At 48.6% G+C, this 23437-nt stretch overlaps 1 protein-coding gene across 2 annotated transcripts; it reads left to right on the forward strand.

The window, feature by feature from the left end:
* The first annotated feature begins 495 nt into the window (after positions 1-495).
* On the forward strand, positions 496-18122 carry LOC135830148 (ral guanine nucleotide dissociation stimulator-like 1). 2 transcript variants are annotated; one of them, XM_065342542.1, is made up of 10 exons: positions 496-1421; positions 1717-1888; positions 3291-3392; positions 4370-4521; positions 5333-5425; positions 6081-6159; positions 7188-7508; positions 12148-12256; positions 15235-15412; positions 16933-18122. In XM_065342542.1, the coding sequence occupies exons 1-9, from the start codon at positions 1297-1299 to the stop codon at positions 15402-15404; spliced, it is 1323 nt and encodes a 440-aa protein (XP_065198614.1). In that variant the 5' UTR covers positions 496-1296; the 3' UTR covers positions 15405-15412; positions 16933-18122. The 2 variants fall into 2 exon arrangements, with proteins under 2 accessions (XP_065198614.1, XP_065198613.1); XM_065342541.1 differs by having other exon boundaries at positions 498-1421; positions 7185-7508; positions 16933-18121.
* Positions 18123-23437: the final 5315 nt, after the last annotated feature.

Here is a 23437-nt window from a genome sequence, read left to right on the forward strand (position 1 = left end):
GGTGTCTTGCCACTGCCGGTGTCTTGCCACTGCCGGTGTCTTGCCACTGCCGGTGTCTTGCCACTGCCGGTGTCTTGCCACTGCCGGTGTCTTGCCACTGCCGGTGTCTTGCCACTGCCGGTGTCTTGCCACTGCCGGTGTCTTGCCACTGCCGGTGTCTTGCCACTGCCGGTGTCTTGCCACTGCCGGTGTCTTGCCACTGCCGGTGTCTTGCCACTGCCGGTGTCTTGCCACTGCCGGTGTCTTGCCACTGCCGGTGTCTTGCCACTGCCGGTGTCTTGCCACTGCCGGTGTCTTGCCACTGCCGGTGTCTTGCCACTGCCGGTGTCTTGCCACTGCCGGTGTCTTGCCACTGCCGGTGTCTTGCCACTGCCGGTGTCTTGCCACTGCCGGTGTCTTGCCACTGCCGGTGTCTTGCCACTGCCGGTGTCTTGCCACTGCCGGTGTCTTGCCACTGCCGGTGTCTTGCCACTGCCAGTGTCTTGCCACTGCCAGTGTCTTGCCACTGCCAGTGTCTTGCCACTGCCAGTGTCTATCATCATCAGCACCTGTAGTCATGCTGGCTGCCAATGATGTGTTGTAGGATTTCCTCGTTCCTACTCCCAGCCCTGTGCCATCTCCTCACTCCGAAAGTTGACGAGAGAATTACACTGGAAAGACGATTTATTACAAGTAGATGACGGAAACACAACTGGACAAGACGGACTCAAGACCAAGGCTGCTAGCCTTTCACAAAACAGCAGCACACGCATGCACCAACACAACGTACACACAAAGTAACTGTTGTGTCCAATGCCAGTGCTACAGAAGTAGGTATATTACTACTATGTACAGTACACATGAGTACCTATCTAACAAGAGTACATATATAACAGTAACCTACCACAACTGATGCATGACGACCTTGTAGGTTAGTGTTACCGCTTGAAAAGCTGAAACGTTCGAGAGAATTGGGTGCACTACCTGATCACTACCTGCAGTGTGCGTCGCTTTCATCTGCATGTATCACCGGAGGATGCACCCAATGTGCTGACTGTGCTCAACACCGCGGAGGCAGAGCGTAATACAGAACGTCAAGGGCAGTCAAGGCTTGTGTGTCACTACTTAAAGTTTCATGAGCTGGAGGTAAAAAGTGCCTGGCAGGGAGGAGGTGTACAGCTCAGCTGACAGCCTGGCAGGGAGCGCCTTGTCACCTTGAGTGGTCAGCTGGCAGTGAAAGGGTTAAAGTGTCATGCTTTCACAATCATCAGGCAACATGTACATGTAGCATGTTGTTGAAGGGGGATCTCCTTTGCTATGTTTGTTCTTCCTGTGCAGTGTTGTCGTATCTTGAAGAACTTTTCTTCGCTGCGGGCAATCGTGTCGGCGCTTCAGTCGACTGCCGTGAATCGTCTGACCAAGACTTGGGCGCTAGTGGAGAAGTGAGTTTTGGTTGGTCGGGTAGGACTGGCCGGTTAGGACTGTTCTGCTGTATGGAGGGTTTGGTGGTTGGTGCAGGAATATGATAAGGATCAGTGTGGCTATAGAGGTCGTGCGATGACATCATCAGTTGAGATGCTTTGACGCAGTCGCGGTCTCGCAGCACCGCGCTGCACTTGCACTAGTGACTCACGCTGTATACATAGCGCCCGTTAGAAAATCCGCTGACTCGCGCCGTCTACTTGTGGCCATTCCCGCTGAAATCAATACTCTATTTTCTTTTTATCTGCGTTGCAGAGATGAAATGCTACTCTTCAAGGAGCTGTGCCAGATGGCATCCTTCTCCGACAACGATCAGAAGACGCGTGCCATTCTGATGAAGGAGGGCACGTCCAAGTACTCCGGCTTCGACAACGCTCGCCACACCAAGTCGCCGAAAGGAAAGTCTTCCAACCGATACTCAGACTGGGTAAGTTTCTGCTGTGTTCTTTGTTTCAGAAACGCTGTGTGTGTGTGTGTGTGTGTGTGTGTGTGTGTGTGTGTGTTATTTCCAGTCAAATTTTCCTGGATAAGGCGACCACCTGTACACAGTGACCACATTTTGAGGGTCCCTTGATAAGGGTCGCCGTACACAGGATTCACAGTACTGACAAGTAGACCATGTTTTACCGGTTGTAGGTCGACCCCGGTTATAAGTCGACCTCCAGACTTGGCGCCTCGATTTACCGATATTATTATTATTATTGTGGAAAGGAAAAGGACATATGGATACGAGTTAAGAGTAACTCTCCATCACTGTAACTGGATACTATATACAGTCAGAAAGTGCAATAACTAGGCACAAAACTGACAAGAGTACTGAGACATTCGACGTCCTGACACCTAGCTTCAACACATCTCCGCAGCGCTAACCGACAGCCTTCCAACTTGGAAGGTTCAAGGTCATGGAAATACCAAAGAGGGGAAGGCAAGCGCAACGAAAACGAGTAAAAGCTATAGTCCCAACGAAACAAAGAATATCGGTTGTTACTGGACGATGACGAGACCAGTGCGATATTGGACAAAGCGGTCTAACTACAATTCGAAGCAGCAAAGCAGCACACCATCCAACTTGGGTGGGTCATAAATATCAAAGATAAGTAAAGAAAGGGGAAGCTTTGCGAAAACGAATTGTACAAGCGGAAGGCCAATTTTCTACAGTATTCCTCATGCATGACATTGTGATGGACTAGTTGACTACGAAACAAGTTGTTTGACACGACGTACGTTTCGCCGTATGGTTCGTGACGGCTCATCAGGTGTGAAACTCGGATGTTTGGTATTTCCATAACCTTGAACCTTCCAAGTTGGAAGACTGTCGGTTAGCGCTGCGGAGATGTTTTGAAGCGAGGTGTCAGGACGTCGAATGTCTCAGTACTCTTGTCAGTTTTGTGCCTAGTTATTGCACTTTGACTGTATATAGTATCCAGTTACAGTGATGGAGAGTTTCTCTTAACTCGTATCCATATGTCCTTTTCCTTTCCACATTTATTTATGGCTCGACATCCGAGTTTCAAATATTTATTATTATTATTATCAAATTTTTAATAGGGCAATCCCCACAGGCCTAAGGCCTTCTTACAAAGGATATAAGGGCAGTTATACCCCGGTTTTAAGTCGACTTCCCCTTTTTAGGTCGGGTTTTAGGTCATTAAAAGGTCGACTTATAACCCGTAAAATACGGATGATCATGTTGTGATTGTGTGTGTGTGTGTACGCATGTGTGTGTGTATGTGTGCACGTGTGTGTATGTGTGCGCGCGTGTGTATGCGTGCGCGTGTGTGTGTGTGTGTGTGTTCATATGTGTGTTTGTGTACCTGTTGTACACCTAGTTCTCTGGCAGTGGGTTTGTGGTGCAAGGTGTGGTACCGTACCTGGGAACGTTCCTCACCGATCTCACCATGGTCGATAGTGCACATCCGGACGAGACTGAGGTAAGACCTGTTGCTGTTTTTGAATTCTTTATTCTCACAATGGCACCATCGCCAATAAGAGACAGTTGCTGCCACTGGTGCTGTTTTTGGTGTTGTTGTTGTTGTTGTTGTTGTTGTTGTTGTTGTTGTCGTCGTCGTCGTCGTCTTCGTCGTCGTCGTCGTCGTCGTCGTCGTCGCCGCCGCCGTCGTCGTCGTCATCGTCTTACGTCATTGTTGTTGTCGTCGCCGGAGTCGCCGCAGCCATTGTCGCTGTTATTGTCATTGGCGCTGGTGTTGCTGGTGTTGGTGTTGTTGGTGTTGCTGGTCGTGCCAGTGGTGGTGGTGCTAGTGGTGTTGGTGGTGGTGGTGCTGGTGGTGCTGCTGGTGTTGCTGGTGGTGCTAGTGGTGCTAGTGTTGGTGTTGGTGGTGGTGCTGCTGGTGCTGCTGGTGGTGCTGCTTGTGGTGCTGATGTTGCTGCTGCTGCCCACACGTTAGAAGCCAACTCACACCAAGCCGGCCGAATTGGGCGAGTGCCCGAATTGGTCTGTGGTGAATCGACCGAGTAGCCACGATTGGTCACTATTGTTCTCACCGCGAGGAAAGGGATCATGATCTAAAATGAAGTGAACTTTGGGGATAAAGTATGCCTGAAATTACAACCAAAAAAGTTGCACTGTCAATATCATCCATAAACAGTTGGAAATTGTGTGGCACTGAAAAAAACTGAAAATGTTTGGATTGGTCACGGCACACACTGCCCAGCACCTTCAGAACAGCTAGCTGATGAAAGTGACTGGGAGCCTAAAGGTTACTCAGCTTTCCACTGTAATACAGGCATCGTCTTGGGCCGAATGATTAATCACCTTGGTCCAACGGCAGCCGTTCCTGTCGTAAAACAACTACAAGTTAACCCTGCCTTGTACCATCGTTACACCCTACTTCACGTAGAAGCCGTTCTGAAATTCCCATGCTGCTTCCCGTCCGTTTTTCTGTCACAGGAGGGGTTCATCAACTTCCAGAAGCGTCGCAAGGAGTTTGAGCTCCTCGCTCAGCTGATGCTGTTCCAGAAGGCGTGCAAGTACGAGATTGAGAATGACAATATGATCCAGTCGTGGATGCTGCAGTCCGAGGTTCTCACCGAGGAGCAATGGTAGGTAGTTGATATGAGTAAAGGACAGTATTGGTAGTCCCATACTCCCTGCTTTGGTAAATGGTATTTCAGAGTCTACACTAAATATGAGTGGAGTCTCACCACCCTGCCCCCCCCCCCCCCCCCCCGTCACTGGCCGTGTCATCAATGCCCCCCTCCCCCACCCCCTCACAGCCCTTTTCACAATCCCCCTCAGTGCCCTGTCCACAATCACCCCATATCACCACCCTGTCCACAACCCCCCCCCCCCCCCCCCCCCCCCGCCCTCTCGCAACTCTGTGCACAACAATCTCCCTTGTCGTCCTGTCCACAGTCCCCATCACTGCCCTCTTTACAACCCCTCCCCCCCCCCCCCCCCCATCACTGCCCTCCCTGCAACCCCTCCCCCTCCATCACTGCCCTCTCTACAATCCTCCCCCCCCCCCATCACTGCCCATTCTGCAGCCCCCTCCCCCCTCCATCACTGCCCTCTCTGCAACCCCCCCCCCCCCCATCACTGCTCTCCGCACCCCCCCCCCCCCCCATCACTGCTCTCTCTCTCTCTCTCTCTGCAACCCCTCCCTCCCCCCCCCCCCATCACTGCTCTCTCTCTGCAACCCCTCCCCCCCCCCCCCCCATCACTGCCCTCTCTACAATCTGTCTCACCACCCGCTCCACACCCTAAGAACTTGATTCTCCTTGATTCTATTGTATTGGCAATCGTTTCTAGCATGTTTAACTTCACTACACTGCCAGTGTATGTAAGTGTGTTCACCTGGATCATGTGCCGCTGCTACTGCTGCTGGTGCTGCTGCTGCTGCTGCTTGTACAGTTACCAGACCAGTATGGTGATGGAGCCTGATCAAGCCGAGAGTCGCTTCTCCAAGCCTGGCCTTCCGTCCAGCTCATGGAAATCCAGATTCAAGTACGTGCATGTAGCGTGCCTCATTTCATGTCCGCTCAAAGCCTGTCAAGTATACTTATTTGAGTGTAACCATCATGTGCAGTCCTGCTCAATGAAATCCAGTCGTGGCACTCAAGTTTGCGCCTTTCACCTTTTCACAGCCCAGCGTTCGCAGGTCTAGGCCTGCACAAAGCCCGGCACGTACTTGCAGGTTGTGACTGGATTTCATTGATCAGTACTGTATAATGATCTGAGTGTATCCATCATGTAGTATCATCATACGCGCGCACAGCATGAGATATTGACTGCAGAGTGTTTTGTGGTGTCATATAGCCCATGCTGAGCTGTGTAGCATCTCCTGATAGGATGATTGTGTCATAACGTGTGGGTGTGTGGGTGTGTGTGCGTGAGTGTGTGTGTGTGTGTGTGCGTGTGTGTGTGTGTGTGTGTGTGCGTGTCCGTGTGTGCGTGTCCGTGTGTGTGCGTGTGTGTGTGCACGCGTGCTCGCACGTGCGCGCACGTGTGTAAGTAGTGCTTCTATCTGTCTATCTGCCCATCCATCCGTTTGTCTGACCTTCTGCTTATCCGCCCGTCCCACTGTCTGTCTGTCTGTCTGCCTGGGTGCATGCATGCACGGTATGGCATTTTGATTGAACATGATAACCTCCTTGTGTAGGAAAACTATCAACATCTCTAGCAAGTCCAAGAAGAAGGAGGACCCAGCTGTGCGATTGACGAACAAGAGTGATGCTGATGTAAGTAGATTACTATCATTCTCCTTTGCTTGTTAACTTCATACACTGGGAATTTGAAGGCAAAATATTGCACGTCTACTTTTGGCGGCCAGTTATTTTGGGCCTCACATTGCGCTAAGTCCATGCCATGTGTACTTACGATGGCGTTCATGTGTGTGTGTTTATGTGTGTGTGTGTGTGTGTGTGTGTGTTGTGTGTGTGTGTGTGTGTGTGTGTGTGTGTTTGTGTTTGTGTGCGTGCGTGCGTGCGTGTATGTGTGTGCATGCATGCATATGTGTGGGTGTGGGTGTACGTATGGGCCCGTAGCCTGTAACTCGTGAAGGTACACGGGGCATGTGTATGCAGTCTGTACCTTTTGAACCTTCGCCCAGTATGTGCATGTTTGAGCCAAATGGCCAAGGGATCGTAGTTCAGTGCCTGGTGTTCTGGAGCCAGAATCAAGTTCCAGTGTGTCAAGTCTCCTTGTACTTGTACAGTCAACTTGGCTAATAACGACTGCGGATATAACGACAATTCGCGATTAACGACAGAATTTCCATGCCCAGAGCAAAGTCCCATCTAACTGTAATAGTAGTACATACAATGAGACTTCGGGTATTACGACACTTCGCGAATAAGGACACTTTTCTGATGCCCCGCCGAGTGTCGTTATACGCAAAGTTGACTGTAGCTAGCTGTAGTTGTATAGCTGTGTATCTGTCCAGTTGCAAACCTACTACTGGTGGAGGCCCACCGGAACCGGTCCGGTTGGTCAGGTTATCACCGGACCAACTGCAACAAGTTTTGGCCACCAACACGTGACGGTGTTTACGACTGTGGAGGGCATGTGTACGATACACCGCTGTACGATACACAAAGCATGAAATGCCGGAACACTACCGGACCAATCAAAAACTGCTGCCGGCAGTCCTGTGGTGTAAGAGCAAACTTCTTCAAGAATATTTTTCCCGTGCACCCTCCAATGGCGGACCATCCACTGATGTACTTGTGTGTGCGTTCTCATGTGTCTCTGTTCCGTTCATCAGCAGGCTGCGTTTAGTAGTGGCGGCATACCTGTGACCGGAATCAACAACCGCCTGTTCCGAAGCAGCTTCCGCGGCGATCCGAACCGCACGTCGAACCTCAGCATCGGCAGCACTGCATCCGGTGGCTCTAGTGGTGGCTCTAACGGTGACCTCGCTAGTAAGTTGGCAACATCAGCACCGGGGAAATCCCCTGGTGGTCTGTCGTCGGCATCATCAACTGGCTCAAGAGATACACCTGCGTGGGACGACTGGTTCAAAGACGCCTACATAATCAGAGTGCGTTTGGAAAGTGACCGTCACGAAGGCGCATACAAGAGCTTTCTGGTAAGTGAAGTATGGAGTGTTGAGTGTTGCTTCAGCTACCGTATTTTGCCGGTTGTAAGTCGACCTTTTACGACTAAGAATAGAAAGAGAAAGGGTGGGGATCGACTTACAACCGGGATTCGACTTATAGCCAGGAACTATCAGTATCTTTAACCCATTTAGCGCTACAGGCCATGCTTCCTGATGTTGTTCCGCGAACAGTAGCGACACTTCCTCTGTGGTTTCATCTTCTGTGGAGTGCTCGGTATACTGCAGGGCACATGACCACTCGCTGCAACAGAGCGTGCTACAGGTGTGGCTGGAGCAACTGAGGCAGCAGCAGCACCAGATCTCCTTCCATCCTGCAGCATGGCGTTCAATGCGATCGTGATGAAGTCGAAGTGCTTCTTCGATTGACCGCTGTATTTCCGGAACAACACGAAAGCATTCAGAAGACACTCTTCTAGCAGATGGATGGCAAGCTTATTTTACCAATTCCGGGACTTTCGCGCCGCTGTATAGAAGCTCATCATCTCGTCGTTTCTGTCGACGCCGCCCATATACTGGTTATAGTCGTGAACCAGCGCCAGCTTCTTTACCGGGAGGCGATGGACGTCACGCTTTCTGGTGTCCATGATACTAGTCGTATGGATGGTAGACAGGAAATGCACTTCCTTGGTGTCGGACAGTCGCAGGAATAGGATTCCATTCCACGAGCGAAACACAAACTCTTCTCGTGAGAGACCACGGTAGTTTGTGACGCGCTTTGGCAGGCTGCGTCGGTTTTTGCGGATTGTGCCGCACATCGTGGTGCCATGCTGCGCAAGGCAGGTAGCCAATTCAATGCTGGTATACCAGTTGTCAATGTACAACTGATAACCCTTGTTTTGCAGAGGCTCCATCAGCTTGCCTATGACGGCACCGGACTTTCCCAGGGTACGCACCATGTCGTCATCAAATGTTGTGTCCTTGCCGACGTAGATAATGTAGTCGCACATATATCCGCTTGACTCGCAGAGCGCGAATACTTTCACACCAAACCTGGCCCGGTTGGATGGAATATACTGGCGAAATTGCAAACGGCCACGCCAAGCCACTAGCTCCTCGTCGATAGACACATGGCGCCCTGGTGTATAGACTGTTCGGAACGGACCACACGTCATGTTGATCAACGGGCGTAGCTTTGCAAGCTTGTCCTGTGGATCAGCTGTCGCATTGTCGGCAAAATGCAGGAAAGATAGTATTGCACACCAACGGTCTCGTGGCATAGATGAGCCAAAGATAGGCGTACTCAGCAGTGCAGCAGTGCTCCAATACATATCTAGCTCCGGCTTGACCACTATGCCCATCAGCAGATAGAGGCTGAGAAAGACTTTCATCTCTGGCACAGTGACGGGCACCCACTTCTTCAGTCGACTGTGTCGCGTTAGATCTGCACCAAATTGTGCCAGGTACTGCTCTGCATATCTGTTTTGTCTCAGTCACCAGCAGCTGCCATAGTTCCGGAGTGAAGAACAGCTTCACAAAATCATACGGCGTTGGCTCTGGCGGCACGTTGACGTTCATGCCGGCGTGGGCAGTAAATTCTGGGATGACGGGAATGTTTTCATCCATACGCCACAACCCTACACAAGCCAGTAGAGTAAACAGAGTAGAGAATCCCATGTACGCTTGATATTTTGTACTGCATGGTATTGTGTAGTGTATCATTGCTTGTTATGTACATAATTATAATCATAATTGTGTTGGTTCTCACATGGTCGAAATTGTTTTGAAAACAAAGTGAAAATCTCAAGAATCAGAATGTGCAATTACGGTGCAACATATGATCATTATGACAACTAAGTGTTCAGTCAAAGACATTGCGCGAAATCACGCGACACCTGTACATTTTCGATCTGCGGGATGAAGATGACGACGTCCATGCATCAGGTATCAGGGGGTAGTAAGATACTGGTATATTACTACTCCACGCCTCAAATCGTGCTGTCAAGCGTATGCGGGGGAGTGTAGCACGCCATCCCTTACACTTTCCAGCTCAGGGTTACCTTCGCTACCAATGGACGAAATTTCAGGGTCACAGCTTGCGCAACGGCTTTGTCCTGTGCGAATGGCCACTCGACATACTCAGCACAAATTTTCTATTGCATGCATGCACAAAATGTTCAACTTTCGTATTTTTGGCGACTTTACCACCGTCGTGGAGGCTGGTTGGTGAGGAGCAGGTAGCCATCCCTTGTGGAATCAAACACATGGTTCCACAGTGTGGCTGATTCCGCAAGAGCCAGGTCCATACGAGGAACATTCGCTTTGTCTTTTGCCATCGAAGTAAGTCACTTTTCTTGTTCTCAGTGTTTTTTTACGTTCAACGTTTCTGAGATTTTTGAATTATTCACTTTTCATTCTTTCATACTTTATTTCTTCATGTTCACTGCCTCACTTGCCTTCTGATCTGGAGAATGTGACGGAGGTGACTGTTGGTTACTGCCTGGTATAACGGTTGTCGTGCTGTTGCTGTATTTCCGTCCTGCTCGCGACGTTGTAGATCACAAACAATTTGAAATCACATGAATTGTACTTACCGTCGTGCGTGCGGTATTAGGAAACACTGTGCAGATTAGATCGTCGCAATGTATCTATATGTGTGTCTGGTCATCCTGTGCCACGCAAGAACTCCAACCAGACGCATTCGTCCTCGGCCCTGTTGATCGATTGTCCACTCGTCTTTCCTTGAAGAACGATCGATCCAAAAAAATCGAGCTCGAGGACTTTTTGCAAAAAACGGCTGAAAAAAGGAAGAAAAAAGGGTGCTCAGAATGAGATTCGAGTACACAACCATGGTCCCAGCAGTTTATGTGGATGTCGCTCATAGATGCGCGATTTCGCGCAATGAACAGGTAACATGTAGTTCACGTTGGGCTGCCAGTTTGTTATCTACAGGTTGGTATGATCGCTGCAAGCACCCACATTTGGGTTTTTTACAAATTCAAAATTCAAAAAATTCAAAATATTCACCAGACGTAATTGAAAAAAAGTAATTAATGTAGGTTTGCAGTAGGGCAAACCGTAGTTATCGCCGTGGACCGAGCAAGCCGGCCACGCGGCCGAGGCGGCGCAGCAACCGGCGGGGCTGTACGCACAGCCCTGGCTGCCCCTTTCAGCATGGGGCGATCTCACGCGGGACCAAGGAGGTTGAGGGCACTCTTGTCTCCTGCTTGTTGGTACAGCAGCAACTCTTTGCCCTTGCGCCCTTTGAGGTTTTTTTTTTTTTTCTTGAGCAGCAATTACCTCGTGATATGCACATTTGACAATGATGTCTATTCGCCTGTCACACGGTTGTGGCAGGCGTTCAAATACAAGCGCCCAAACCCCAGACAGTACTGTGCCTGGATATGTGTGTGGCTCGGGAGATGGGCGATAACTGTAATTTCACAAATTTTCGGTGTACTTTTATTTTCGGTACTTTCGGTGCGTCTGTTTCATACCTAAAATTTCAATACACCGAACAAACACTAACACACACAATCCAATAGGGAACTGCTTCTCTGTACCGAAAATTTCTGTTCACCTAACCTAGCTTGTTGCCCTCATACCGAAAATATTGAGCCCCGAAAATTTCTGAAATTAGAGTACCTTCTTGACCAGTATCTCCTGGAGGAAGCTGCTCCACTGCTGGTTTGTGTGACCTGGCAGACACTTCTGCAACAACGACCGGCTCATTCTTATCCTCTTGGCTCACTAAGACGCTCTCACCTGGAACTTCAGCTACGTTCTCAGCTGGATTCTCAGGGATGGGCATATTGATATCGTCGCCGTCATCGGGTTCAGCAATTTCGACCACTTCCTCAGCAGTGCCAGGCTCAGCGTCCCAGTCGCTATCGATGCCGGGCTCCTCATCGCTGTTATCGTCCAGGAAAACAGCGTCTAGCACTTCGTTCACGCTTAGGAGCTCGCCTCTCCGGGATGACATTACCTCCAAATTCAAAAATTCACCTTACAAATGTTCGTACCCCGGAGCGCGACGTAAACACTTTGTAGTCGGTTTTTTTAGCTGGTGACTAATGCGACTCTCTCTGGGGACTCCCCAGGCGCTGAGGGACATGGGAACCGATCGCGGAGCGATCTACGAGTCAACACGCCCGCACTGAAAAAAGACGTATATATACGTCCTCCGTGCCTGGGCGTCGTTTTCAATGACGTATATATACGTCTTCAGCGCTGAATGGGTTAAAAAATGGCCTGCACTGCATGCACGAGTGCACCATAATAATGTACACGATTTTGCCGGTTTATTGGCCTTTTTCAAGGATTGGGACGTTATACCCTGCAATAATGAATGTTTACATGATTTGTTGATGTGTTAGTAGCAGAGAGTAGTTAGTAGTGCTTTGTTGGGTGATAACTTTGAAAAGGAGAATTGAGACCTCCGGATACGGGGCTCGACCTATAACCGGGATCGACTTACAACCGGTAAAATATGGTATGTCAGTTTGTAGATGAATGGGGCTTGGCGATGATGAGCCGCTAGTCTAATTGGTACTAGCTGTGCATTCAGTCAACAGGATCCTCTTTGATGTGTTCGTGTGTGTGTGTGTGTGTGTGTGTGAATGTGTGGGTGTGTGCACGCATGTGCGTTCTTTCATGTCTATTTGTCACACAGTTGCGCAACGATGACCGCGGCCGTGCCATCATCGATCGTGTACTGCGGAAAAATCTGATAGAGGAGCAGGTGGATGCTTTCACCCTGTATCAAGTCACTGGTCCAGGCAGTGAGTACTCACAACAAACACTACTCTAAGACCAGTAATGTTAACGAACATTTAATTCTAACGAATTTAAACAATTTGTTAACATTTGAAGTCGTTATGTACAACGAGTTGTGCATGTACAGTCATTTGCCGGTTTTGAGACAGAATTCGTTAGAATTTCACCTCCGGATAACCCACACAAATCCGGAGATCGTTAACTTTTATTGACGGTAAAATATCTGGTCCTACACCTTATTTTTAGAAAGAAAATTGGCCAAGGAACTACAAGTTACGCTACAATGTCCACTAACACCACCAGTTACTAAACAATCAGCTCATGCGACAGCCAGTTAGTTGTAGAACGTCAGTACCGTCGGTCAGTGTTGTGCAATGTTACCGCATGAGCTGATTGTTTAGTAACTGGTGGTGTTAGTGGACATTATAGCGTAACTTGTAGTTCCTTGGTCCTTTTTATTTTGTATGAATTAATATCCGAGTCCATTATTTTCTAGAGTACATTGTATAAGCCGCACTGGAGTATAGAATGGTTTCACATCTTGGTCATGTGACGAAATTTGCTGTCGAAAGTGATCATGTCATGTGGACTGTGGAACCAACATGGCCGACATCACATGACCCATAGATGCAAGGGTTGATTGATGATGATTGATTGATTGATTTTATTTGGATTCGCGAGACCAAACGAGCAGGAGTGCTCAATAACAGGGTAGCGAATGGTTGAGTTGTGCTATGTGACAATGTAGTGTGTGCTTCGGGTGGTGGTGGTGGTGGGGGGGGGGGGGGGGGGTAAGCTGCGGAGGCCCAATACAATGTAAGGGGATGGGAGGAGAGAAGGCCAGCGGGGAGTAAAATTCAGAAGAGGGAGGAGAGAATAGCTGAAGTACACGGTTACTGTGCGAATTCAAATAAACCAAACAAACTGCAAAACAAGTACACATCTCACGAGAATAAAGAGGACTGGAGCACAGAATTGAACTGCTGAAGTACACAGCTGACGAGAATAAAGACAGGAGCACAAAAATGAACGGGAGGCAGTCTACGAAGTGGTGGTACCATCGGTGCATGCACCACGGTACATTATCATATTATCGGCTTTGCAAAGTTCGTGGGTACTGAATACCATGGTATGACCAACTGCGTAGCAGTCTACAACGTGTAGGGAATGGCAGCTCGGCGGAATGCTGGGATGTTGCCCATGGCTCGCACCGTGTCAGGTACATGGTTCCATAACAGGCGACCGCGAGATGCTGGTCGACATTGGCCTGCTCGGCTTCTGGCTATTGGTTGTTGCAGGCCCAGACTGCGCTGAAGGCGAGTTGCTCCGCAGTTGCGAGCAAACAGTGCATGCGGAGCAGGACTGGCACGGTTATGAATGCACCGCCATACCAGCACGAGCAGTTCCTGGCGATATACCTCGTCCACGCGATAAACAGAGAGCCTCTCCAAGAGGTCACTGGCCCTGGTAAATCGTGGTCGTCCGAACACCGCCCTTGCCGCGCGGTTTTGGGCCACCTGCAAGCGGTTTAGCTGGTTGTGGGTCAAGCCAGAGCCATATGCTGACGATCCATATATCAAATCCGGCATGATGACAGATAGGAAGTACTTGCTTCGACTAGCTAGAGTGAGGCAGCGTCGCGCCCGCCACAGACTACCGATCTTCCTAGCAGTGCGTGAGATGCACCGGTCAACTTGCGGTTGCCAGGCCATTCGTTCATCGATCAAGATGCCGAGGTTGTGTGGAGTTAGAACCAACATGGCTGTCCCCTGTATGGTCATGTGATAGATGTGAGACCATTCTATAGGCATCACTGGAGTATAAGCAGCACTGGAGTACAAGTCGCATCCAGATTTGTTTGTCACGAAATACAGATACCTACCATGTTTATCACTGTTCGTATGACCATTGTGTAGTGCTGCTCAAAAGAGACCATTAGCAAACTGTCACGCAGACGGTCAAACGATTGGGCAGCTCCGATTTACAATCGTCAACGCATGCACGGCACGAAGCCGTGCGTTGAACCATTCAGGCACGTGATGCGTGCTTCTGACATGTCACAAGACTGTTGGCACGGAGATGACCAATCGCATTATTTTACTCGAGAAGGTGGTTGAGTCGTGCTTTCAAGCGCGATTCGCGATAGGAAGATCGAAGTGCGTGTTCATGTCAGAAATCCAATCAAAACAGTCGTGTACATGTTCTATCAGCCAATCACAGCCCTTCGCGAAGTATTTACAAGCTCGATATGAGTTTCAAGCGTGGGTGCATGTCAGAAATGTAATCAAAACACTCGTACTCGTGTTCGATCAGCCTTCATCACAGCCGTTCGCGCTGCACGCGGCGGGCTGTGATTCCATACATCAACCGGAATCGTTATCATTTCGTGATCACCCGTTGGGGCTGCTCCAATCGTGCTCACGAAACGATTCGAGTTTCCCGCGCGTCGGCCTCGTTCCCAGTTTGTCCCAATCGTCGCTCCCGACGGTTTGCTACTGGTCTCTATTGAAATCCAGTCGCGTCACTCAAGTACTCGCCGGGCGTTGCTTAGCCCCACACCTGCGAACACTGGTCTGCGAAATGGTGCAGGGCGCAAACTTGAGTGACGTGACTGGATTTCATTGCGCAGCACTCTTGTGTTAGCCGCACCGACCTTTTTTGGGGTGAATTACAGGTGCTGAAAGCGTGCTCATACTTAGGAATATATTTCAGTCAAGTTTTGTTTCACGTCTTTGTACTGGGAGCATACTTGTGCATAAGCTGTATGTAACTTGTCGACTGTGGAACCAAACTGACTGATATCATGTGCTTGACCCATTGATGTGGAGGTTGACTGGAGCTGGAGGCGAAAATGTCTGACTTCATGTGTGAACCATTGATGCACGGATTGACTGGACTGCATGTGTGCACGTGTGTGTGTTTGTGTGTGTGTGTGTGTGTGTGTGTGTGTGTGTGTGTGTGTGTGTGTGTATACCCCACACAGAAGAGATGCGAATACCTACGGATACCAACGTCTTCTATGCTTTGAACACCACAACGGCACAGTTTGACTTTGTACTCCGGCGCAGCGACCCGAAAGATCAGAAAAAGCGCGTGAAGACAACGGCGTCCTCAGCTTCCGTGGCTTCGAAATGGACACCGATATCTGATTGAAAAAAAATGTAAGAATTGTGGCGCACTGACGTTATGCAATCAAGTACGCTCTGGAGGTCGCGATTGCTGAATCCTTCAGGCAAGGGCAAGATTCAGCCATCATGACAGACAGGACGTGCTTGATTTGATTTCTTACAGCACCAAGCAACATAATAGGAATGGTCAGAGGCCGAACGATCAAATTACTCCCAAGTGCCGTCAATCGGTCATGACGTTCTGATTATGCCCGCGGACGGCGCGGAGGGAAACCGGGTTAAAGGCTGGGCTACGATCACATGTGTCATGTAAGGAATGAAAATCTCTAAATCCGCTCAGTTCTCTTTGTTCGATGTTGTCTCAGTTTGATCGGAAGTGCAGAGTGAGTCAACACATTTTTCGGCGCATTTTCATTTTCGGCTATTTTCGGCTATTTTCGGCCTGGCCTGGTCACGTTTGGCCGAATATTTGTTACGGCCGAAAATGTGACAGCGTGCGTATACAGGCGGCAGCAGTACAGGCTGAAAATTTGGTTCAGCCGAAATGGGTTTTAGCCCTGGGAGGCCGGAATTTGAATGGACCGAAAATTTGTAAACTTACGCTAGGGTTATTTCGGGTACACATGGATGCAGCTAATGGGATTTCAGTCTTTGACCACTTGGTGGTGGGTCTGATCTACTCACCTCCCACCGCTTAGGAGCTGCATCTGCACCTTGAGCCTAGAGGGTGGTGGCGTTCCCACGGCGGATGCGGAAAACTCGGCTTCCAGCCGAGTCTCACGCGAACCGTGAAATTTAATTCATTTATTTATTTCGGATACACGAGCGGATTGATCCGATCTGTACAGACTAAATTATTTGGACGCAACTGGATTTCATTGAGCAGCTATGTATGTACTGTATGCCCAGTATGCTACTAAGTCACCTCCACTCTATTACTTTTTAAACCACAATAGAACGGGAACCCACCACCACGGTAGCTGCTTGAAAGCGTGGCGAGAACAGTGTTTTGATTTCTATATGCTTTTAAAAAGTGTTGCTTTGGTACCACAGTGCTCCTCAATGAAATCCAGTCGCGTCGTCACTCAAGTTTGCGCCGTGCACTATTTCGCAGTCCGGTGGTCGCAGGTCTACGGCTGTGCAACGCCCGGCGCGTACTTGAGTGACGCGGCTGGATTTCATTGAGCAGGGCTGTGCTGTAGTACTGGATTTCTGTATGCTTGAGTGCTGGACTCGAGCATGAACGGAAAATTGTCGATTAGTCTCAGGTTCTATTGTCAGTTGTCTGATGATTGCCATTGCGGCATGACACTTTAAGTTACGACCAATTCCAACCGGAAGAAGAAATTTTCCGTGGTGTTTTATTTTAGGTAACTTCGGTGCCGACAATTTTTACCTAGAATAAAACGCACCGAAAATTTCGGTACCAGTACTAGTACACGTACCTGGAGAACGGTTTTACCGAAAAGGAGAACACCGAAAATATTACGCCACCGAAAACTTCTGCTTTTACAGTAGTTGTGCCCTGGTGTACTGCTCTTGTCCGATTACAGACTTTCTGGTGGCCAAGAACATTCTACTGCAGGTGCACAACGCCATGCGCTGATACGATTAGAAACTGTAAGTATGGCGGCTTGCACAGTCCTTGCCCTGACCACCCACATGGCCTGAGTGGAGTTTGGCCGCATGATCACATGACCACGCTGGGGCCCGAGCGCCAGTATACATGTATGTCGGGAGGAAGTGCGGCCACACGGCCCGAGTGCCAGTGCACGTCGAAGAGGAAGTGCGGTCACACGGCCCGAGTGCCAGTGCACGTCGAAGAGGAAGTGTGGCCACATTGCCCGAGTGCCAGTGTATGTCGAAGAGGAAGTGTGGCCACATTGCCCGAGTGCCAGTAACTTTATATGTCCGGAGGAAGCGTGGAGCAGTCACCACGCATCCACCATCTTCTTGCTTACGAGCGGCGTGTTCCACGAGCTGCGTGTGTCTGTGCAGCCAGCAAAGCAGCCCGGTGGTTGAGCCTGGCAAGAACAGGATTGTGTGTGTGTGTGTGTTTGTGTGTCGAGAGAGAAGCTCTGCGTTTGAGACCATGACACTGCTGGGGCAACGTAACTCTTCGCCTTCTCCTATCTAACTCCTGAACAGCAAACCCTACCTGCCTAAAGCCTGTACTGTCTCTTTTCCATTGATAGCTATCGCTGATAATGGCGAACAGCCACTTGAGAATTGTCTGTCAGACTGAACAAACGGCCTGATGTCACTTTGCCTTTGTGTTGATATTGCGATTGACATGCCCTGTGCGGTTGAGTTGAGACCAACTTGATGCTTAGCCCTTTCTCTTTCTCTTTCTTACTTACTTTGGCCCATGACTGTGACTATAGCTGTGTCGAGCACAGAACATTCTACTTTTAGTCTCTCTTTCTCTATCTCCAAATGTCTCTCTCTCTTTCTCACTCACTCTCTCTCTCTCTCTTTCTCTCACTCACTCACTCACTCACTCACTCACTCTCTCTCTCACTCACTCACTCTCTCTCTCTCTCTCTCTCTCTCTCTCTCTCTCTCTCTCTCCTTGTTTACCTAGGACCTCTTAATTGGGCACGTTGTTAGGAAACATTCTAGGTAGCCGCATATCTCAATATTGCCTCCCTTAGTGCTGGTGGTGTTTGTGCCCCCCCCCCCCCCTACAGGTTTATCCTGAGTATAATTATTATACATGCAAAGGCCAGTAACAGTAAGAATATTTATCTATTTTTCAACTGAAGAAAGTTCCCAAGAAGATAAGATGTGTGCATGTTCAGGTGTGAGTTTGGTCACGTGCTGATGTTGATAGCAACAGTTATAATACAATAATATCATTATTGTGCAGTGCCGTTGGTGTCAGGCAAGCATGGCACACAATAGAGAGTTAACGCTTCATATTTCTTGTGTAATCATTTCGAACGTCAGAAAAACTCTGTCCCGTTGCAACGTGAGAAGCGCCACCACGTTGGGCGTGAGATCTCACGTTCGAAATTGACAAATAAGCGAAGTGTAAACTACTTTCTAATGTAGAAATGTACGAGGTAGTGGTAGCGACATCGGGGATAGTCAAGTCAAGTCGGCGGAGAAGCGCGCTCTCCGGTACGTGGTGTGGGGAGCAACCAACTTTCATAATAATTATGTTGGTTTCATAATAATTATGAAAATTGATCAAGAAATTTCTACATAATTATTATGTAGAAATTTCTTGATCAATTTTGCGGAGATTTCCATCAGAGAAAAAAATGCCGCCTCAACAATGATAACTTGGCGGAGAAAACATGCTACGAGGTCGTCTCAGGGCAGCGAGCAGCTTGGATACATTACAATCGTCATGTGGAGGTGAAGTGTCAGAGATATTTTTTAAATCTGTTTTAAACGTCACAGGGAATGATCACATTCCTCACTTGCTACCAGAGATTTGTGCATGGACATGTACCTCTCTTCTCCTCTCAGCCTCTCAGCCTCTTACTTTACTTAGTGTTAGCAGAGCCTTCAGCACCCCATCACCGCCACTGCATTGCATTGCAATCCCATTCAGTCAAGGTCTTGTTAGTCTGTTGTTCTTGTCATTTCCTCCTTCCTTCTTGTTTTACGCGCGTAGCTTCAAGTACATGTATAATAAAAATAGAATCAACAACAAAAACAGCGGTAGATCAGACAGTCACGACCGGTTAGCTTCGCTGAAACCTCATGAGGTTTTTCATTGGCAATCATTGCACATGACAGCTGTCTTCATCCAGCGAGGACATGGGGTTAACAATTGGGTCAATGCTAGTGACCATGGTTACCGTGTAGTGCTGTAGTCATGGTAGTGGCACCGGTTTGTGCTGGAGTTGTATTTGCCAGTGCTATGATCAATAGGCATATGATCCCTTCCCACCATCTAGACAGCAGTGCTATTGTGGAGGTTTAGCATATTAGTGTATGTACATGTATGTATGTATGTATAACTCATAATCACAAGGTGATCGTAGAGGCATTAATCAGCGAGAGAATTGTGAATGATGTCTCTGAATCCAGCTCTATCGTGTGCTGCATGAGAGAGACATGCAAGCGAAGACCCGTCCCACTTTTAATGTTAGAAATCCATGATGCCTACTGTAGCATCACGAATTTTGAATTCGAGTTCGGGAACATTTTTCGGTTCGCGAACTTACGCATTTTTCGTTCGGAAAAGTAGTTGAAACACCAATCGCGGATTCGTGTCAGGACAAGTCATAAATTTACTACGCTGTACTGTCGTGTTTGCTAATACTTCTCATAAGGAGAATTCCGTCGCTGAGTTCAACTTTCCTTGGAGTGGCAGGCGTGCGAAACCGAACGCGAAGTTCGTCTTGCTACACCTTCATAATACCACAGGATTACCGTACAAGCCTTGTACCATTATTTACATACGTCTTTGTTGTTCACTTTCACGACAATGACACACAAGTCTCTGCTGTGAGCACGGTGGCTCGGCAGGAATGCGGTCAAGCACAATATATTTGCTGAAAGAGAAAGGCCAAGGAACTACAAGTCACGCTATACTGTCCACTAACACCACCAGTTACTAAACAATCAGCTCATGCAATAACATTGCACGAAACTGACCGACGGTGCTGACGTTCTACAACTAACTGGCTAACAGCTCTAGCACATCTTGGATGCGCACTCCAACAGCCTTCCAACTTGGAAGGTTCTAAGATAGAAATAACATAAGGAAGGGAAGGTGCATCTTTTGAGCCACACAAGTTGTGTGGAATGTTGCTTTCCGTTGTTGAATCGTGGTTTGACCGTATTGCCCAATGGTCTTGCCAGTATCGTCATCGACATGCATGAACAGCTGAGACTTTCAGCTCGTGCTTATCTTGGTTGCGCTCACCTTCCCCTCCTTATGTTATTTCTATCACTTAGAACCTTCCAAGTTGGAAGGCTGTTTGAGTCCGCATCCAAGATGTGCTAGAGCTGTTTGTTAGCCAGTTAGTTGTAGAACGTCAGTACCGTCGGTCAGTGTGGTGCAATGTTATCGCACGAGCTGATTGTTTAGTAACTGGTGGCGTTAGTGGACATTGTAGCGTAACCTGTAGTTCCTTGGTCTTTCTCTTTTGTACAAATTAAACCTTGGCTCTCCATCTGAGTCCATTCCTGCACACCTGATGAGCCGTCTTTATCCATACGGCGAAACGATCGTCGTGTGAAACTGCTGCTTGTTACCGCTGCTTATTGTCCATCTAAATTGTCATAGTCGAAGTACACTGCTGTTTTACTGAGGCGTTCGGTTTTTCATGATTCTTGTTCGCATAGGTTCCCTTTTTATTGATCTTCGCATCTTTTGAGCCACACAAGTTGTGTGGAATGTTGCTTTGCGTTCTTCAATCTTGGTTTGACCGTATTGTCCAATGGTCTTGCCAGTCTACGTATCGTCATCGACATGCATGAACATCCGCCAACGTCCTTCACAGCTGAGACCTTCAGCTCGTGCTTATCTTGCTTGCGCTCATCTTCCCCTCCTTATGTTATTTCTATAACTTAGAACCTTCCAAGTTGGAACGCTGTTGGAGTGCGCATCCAAGATGTGCTAGAGCTGTTAGCCAGTTAGTTGTAGAACGTCAGCACTGTCGGTCAGTATCGTGCAATGTTATTGCATGAGCTGATTGTTTAGTCACTGGTGGTGTTAGTGGACAGTATAGCGTAACTTGTAGTCCATCGGCCAAGTCTCAAAATCGAAAGTGGTGATGCACTGAGCTTCCAACTAAACGCTACCATACCCAGCACGTAGAGAATATATCAGAGAACACTATTCCGTTTGTTGGACGTGCCGAATTCAGTCCAGGGCGTCGATACGAAGCGTTCTTCGTCGCCGAGTTTTTTACTGTGCGCTCCATTTGAGAGTGCGCAGAGTTCTGATCGAGAGTTTTTTGAGCAGATTTTCAAATTTTTGAGGCTGTCAGCTGACAGCTGTCAACCCTAAATGGCACTTAGTATGTGGTTTTGGTGCCTCCGTATGCCTTCCTTCGTTTCACTTCGCTGCTTCGCCCACCACTTCAGGAGATGACAGCGTACCTGCACTAGGCAGCTCTCGCTAACCCTGTCTCTCTTTCTCCGTCTTAGCGCTCGTCATTCGTGTCCTTCTGCTGGGGCGAGCTTGATACTGTTGTGTCGTAGTTTTTAGGCAATAGTGGCTGTTGTTCGCGTGACGATCAGGATTTATGGAGAAAGACGACGACTCGCCAAGTTCCCATGCAGCCACAGACGGCGTAGCAATTCTTACCGCCAACCCTTCGAGCAACGGAACCGGCCTGAGTTGGAAATCGTGTCTGCGTAATTGCGCCACGATACGGATGAAACACACAGGCTCACATGTGACGAGATGAAGATAATCTCAACAGGCTGACGGAAACCCAACAGGCTCACGGGAACGCTGCAGTTATGGTCGGAGACGCGGAGTTATTTAGTCACTGGTAAATGTTGCATCGAGTGCTGTGTGCTCTAACACAATTGTAAAAATCATGAAAAAGCGAGAATAATGCAATGGTGGGGCTGAGTGGTGTTCTGTCGAGGAGACGTCGCTGTCTCAGTATTCAACGCCGGACCCTGTATTTCAAGTCTGTGGTCATGCTCGATCATAAGTTCATACATTCCTGTATGGCTCCAGTACCTTCTCAGCATTGTTGGCGGGTAAGCACCTGGATCGTGTCCAAGTACTGCGGCTCTGATGGCTTGAGGGATGTACGGGTGCTCGCCGTGCACCCCTGCCGGCAATCTGCTAGTGAAGCTTGGTACCTACTGTGTCCGGGAGATTTTCATCCAGAAGCTGATCTTCCTAGGCTGGAGCTGCTGCTACTCCTGTGCTAGCCCTCAACCACTGGCGCTCCTACTCGGCTCCAGTGTGGGCCATTAACCACCCTGCCCGATTTCGCACTGTTGCTATTCCACACCGTCAGCATTTAACTATGAGGTCAGACCTTGATCCCTCCCACCATATGCTATCTGTCTGTCTGCCTCTCTCTCACACACAGATGTGCACGCATACACACAAACACACATGCACACACACACACACACACACACACACACATCCACACACAGTGACACAAACATGCACATAGCCAACTTCTCTGTGTTTGGTGATCATCATCTGTTTTCTGATGTGCAAGCTCACCTCTGATGCCGATTACTTCCTTGCTTAGACCCGGTCTGCTATTAGACCAGTCTGCTCTCCCTTCACTCGCTTGTAAATCCTACTTGGAGCAGCAAGGTTGTGTCACTGCTCCTACTGATGTTATTGTTGTGAAAGGAATATCATCGCCATTGGTGGTAATTTTCCACCGTGCATGAATCATTAACAATCATCATCTATGTGTCACGGCCTAACCATCCTCGTAACTCCCCTCATCGTGACTAGTGCTGTACCGTTGAAACCTACTTTGCTTCAGTGTATATTCGCTCCAAAGCTCTCGTTTTGTTGCATAGTGATCTGACGCAGTGTGCTATAGCCTATCGGGTAATATGGATAAGATTAGTACAGTCGGCATCGCCTATCGAGTGACCAGGTACATGTATAAGGATACTAGTACATGTATACCGCCTTAACGATATCGGAACACAAATAGCACTATGTGTGCAATATTCCTTTCTAAGCTCACGCTGTGCGGTGCAGATAGGTAATGTGTCGTTGCCAACTTGCCGCATGTGCATGTGCAGCAGGAAGGCACCACATGTCGACTACTACTTATACTGTACAGCACTGTGTGCTTACATGCATCTACGGCCTTGTGGATGCAATTGAGTCTCACATACATGTACATGAAATATTGCGTGTAGTGCGTCATCAGGTGCATACAATGGCTAAATATTTTTCTCGCAATAATGACCGTATTCACCACAAGTGTGTTTATGTCCAGAGCCAACTCAAGTCCTGTATTATTTATGACCATGACAACAAGACTTCCGGGCTGAAATTCTTCTATGACAGGCATGAACACTTGCCTTACAATTGTTCGTGATTGTACGAAGTACATATTCGCTGTTGCATCAATTTTGCACCATTTACAT

The sequence above is a fragment of the Sycon ciliatum genome, chromosome 13 (genome assembly GCF_964019385.1).
Source record: "Sycon ciliatum chromosome 13, ocSycCili1.1, whole genome shotgun sequence".
NCBI lineage: Eukaryota > Metazoa > Porifera > Calcarea > Leucosolenida > Sycettidae > Sycon > Sycon ciliatum.

Bases quoted from the DNA above. Each gene is read 5' to 3' on its own strand.
- LOC135830148 (XM_065342541.1), top strand. From the start codon at position 1,297: ATGTTTGTTCTTCCTGTGCAGTGTTGTCGTATCTTGAAGAACTTTTCT. The intron at 3,393-4,369 runs GTAAGACCTGTT...TTTCTGTCACAG, and splicing joins CACATCCGGACGAGACTGAG to GAGGGGTTCATCAACTTCCA. The intron at 6,160-7,184 runs GTAAGTAGATTA...TCCGTTCATCAG, and splicing joins CGAACAAGAGTGATGCTGAT to CAGGCTGCGTTTAGTAGTGG.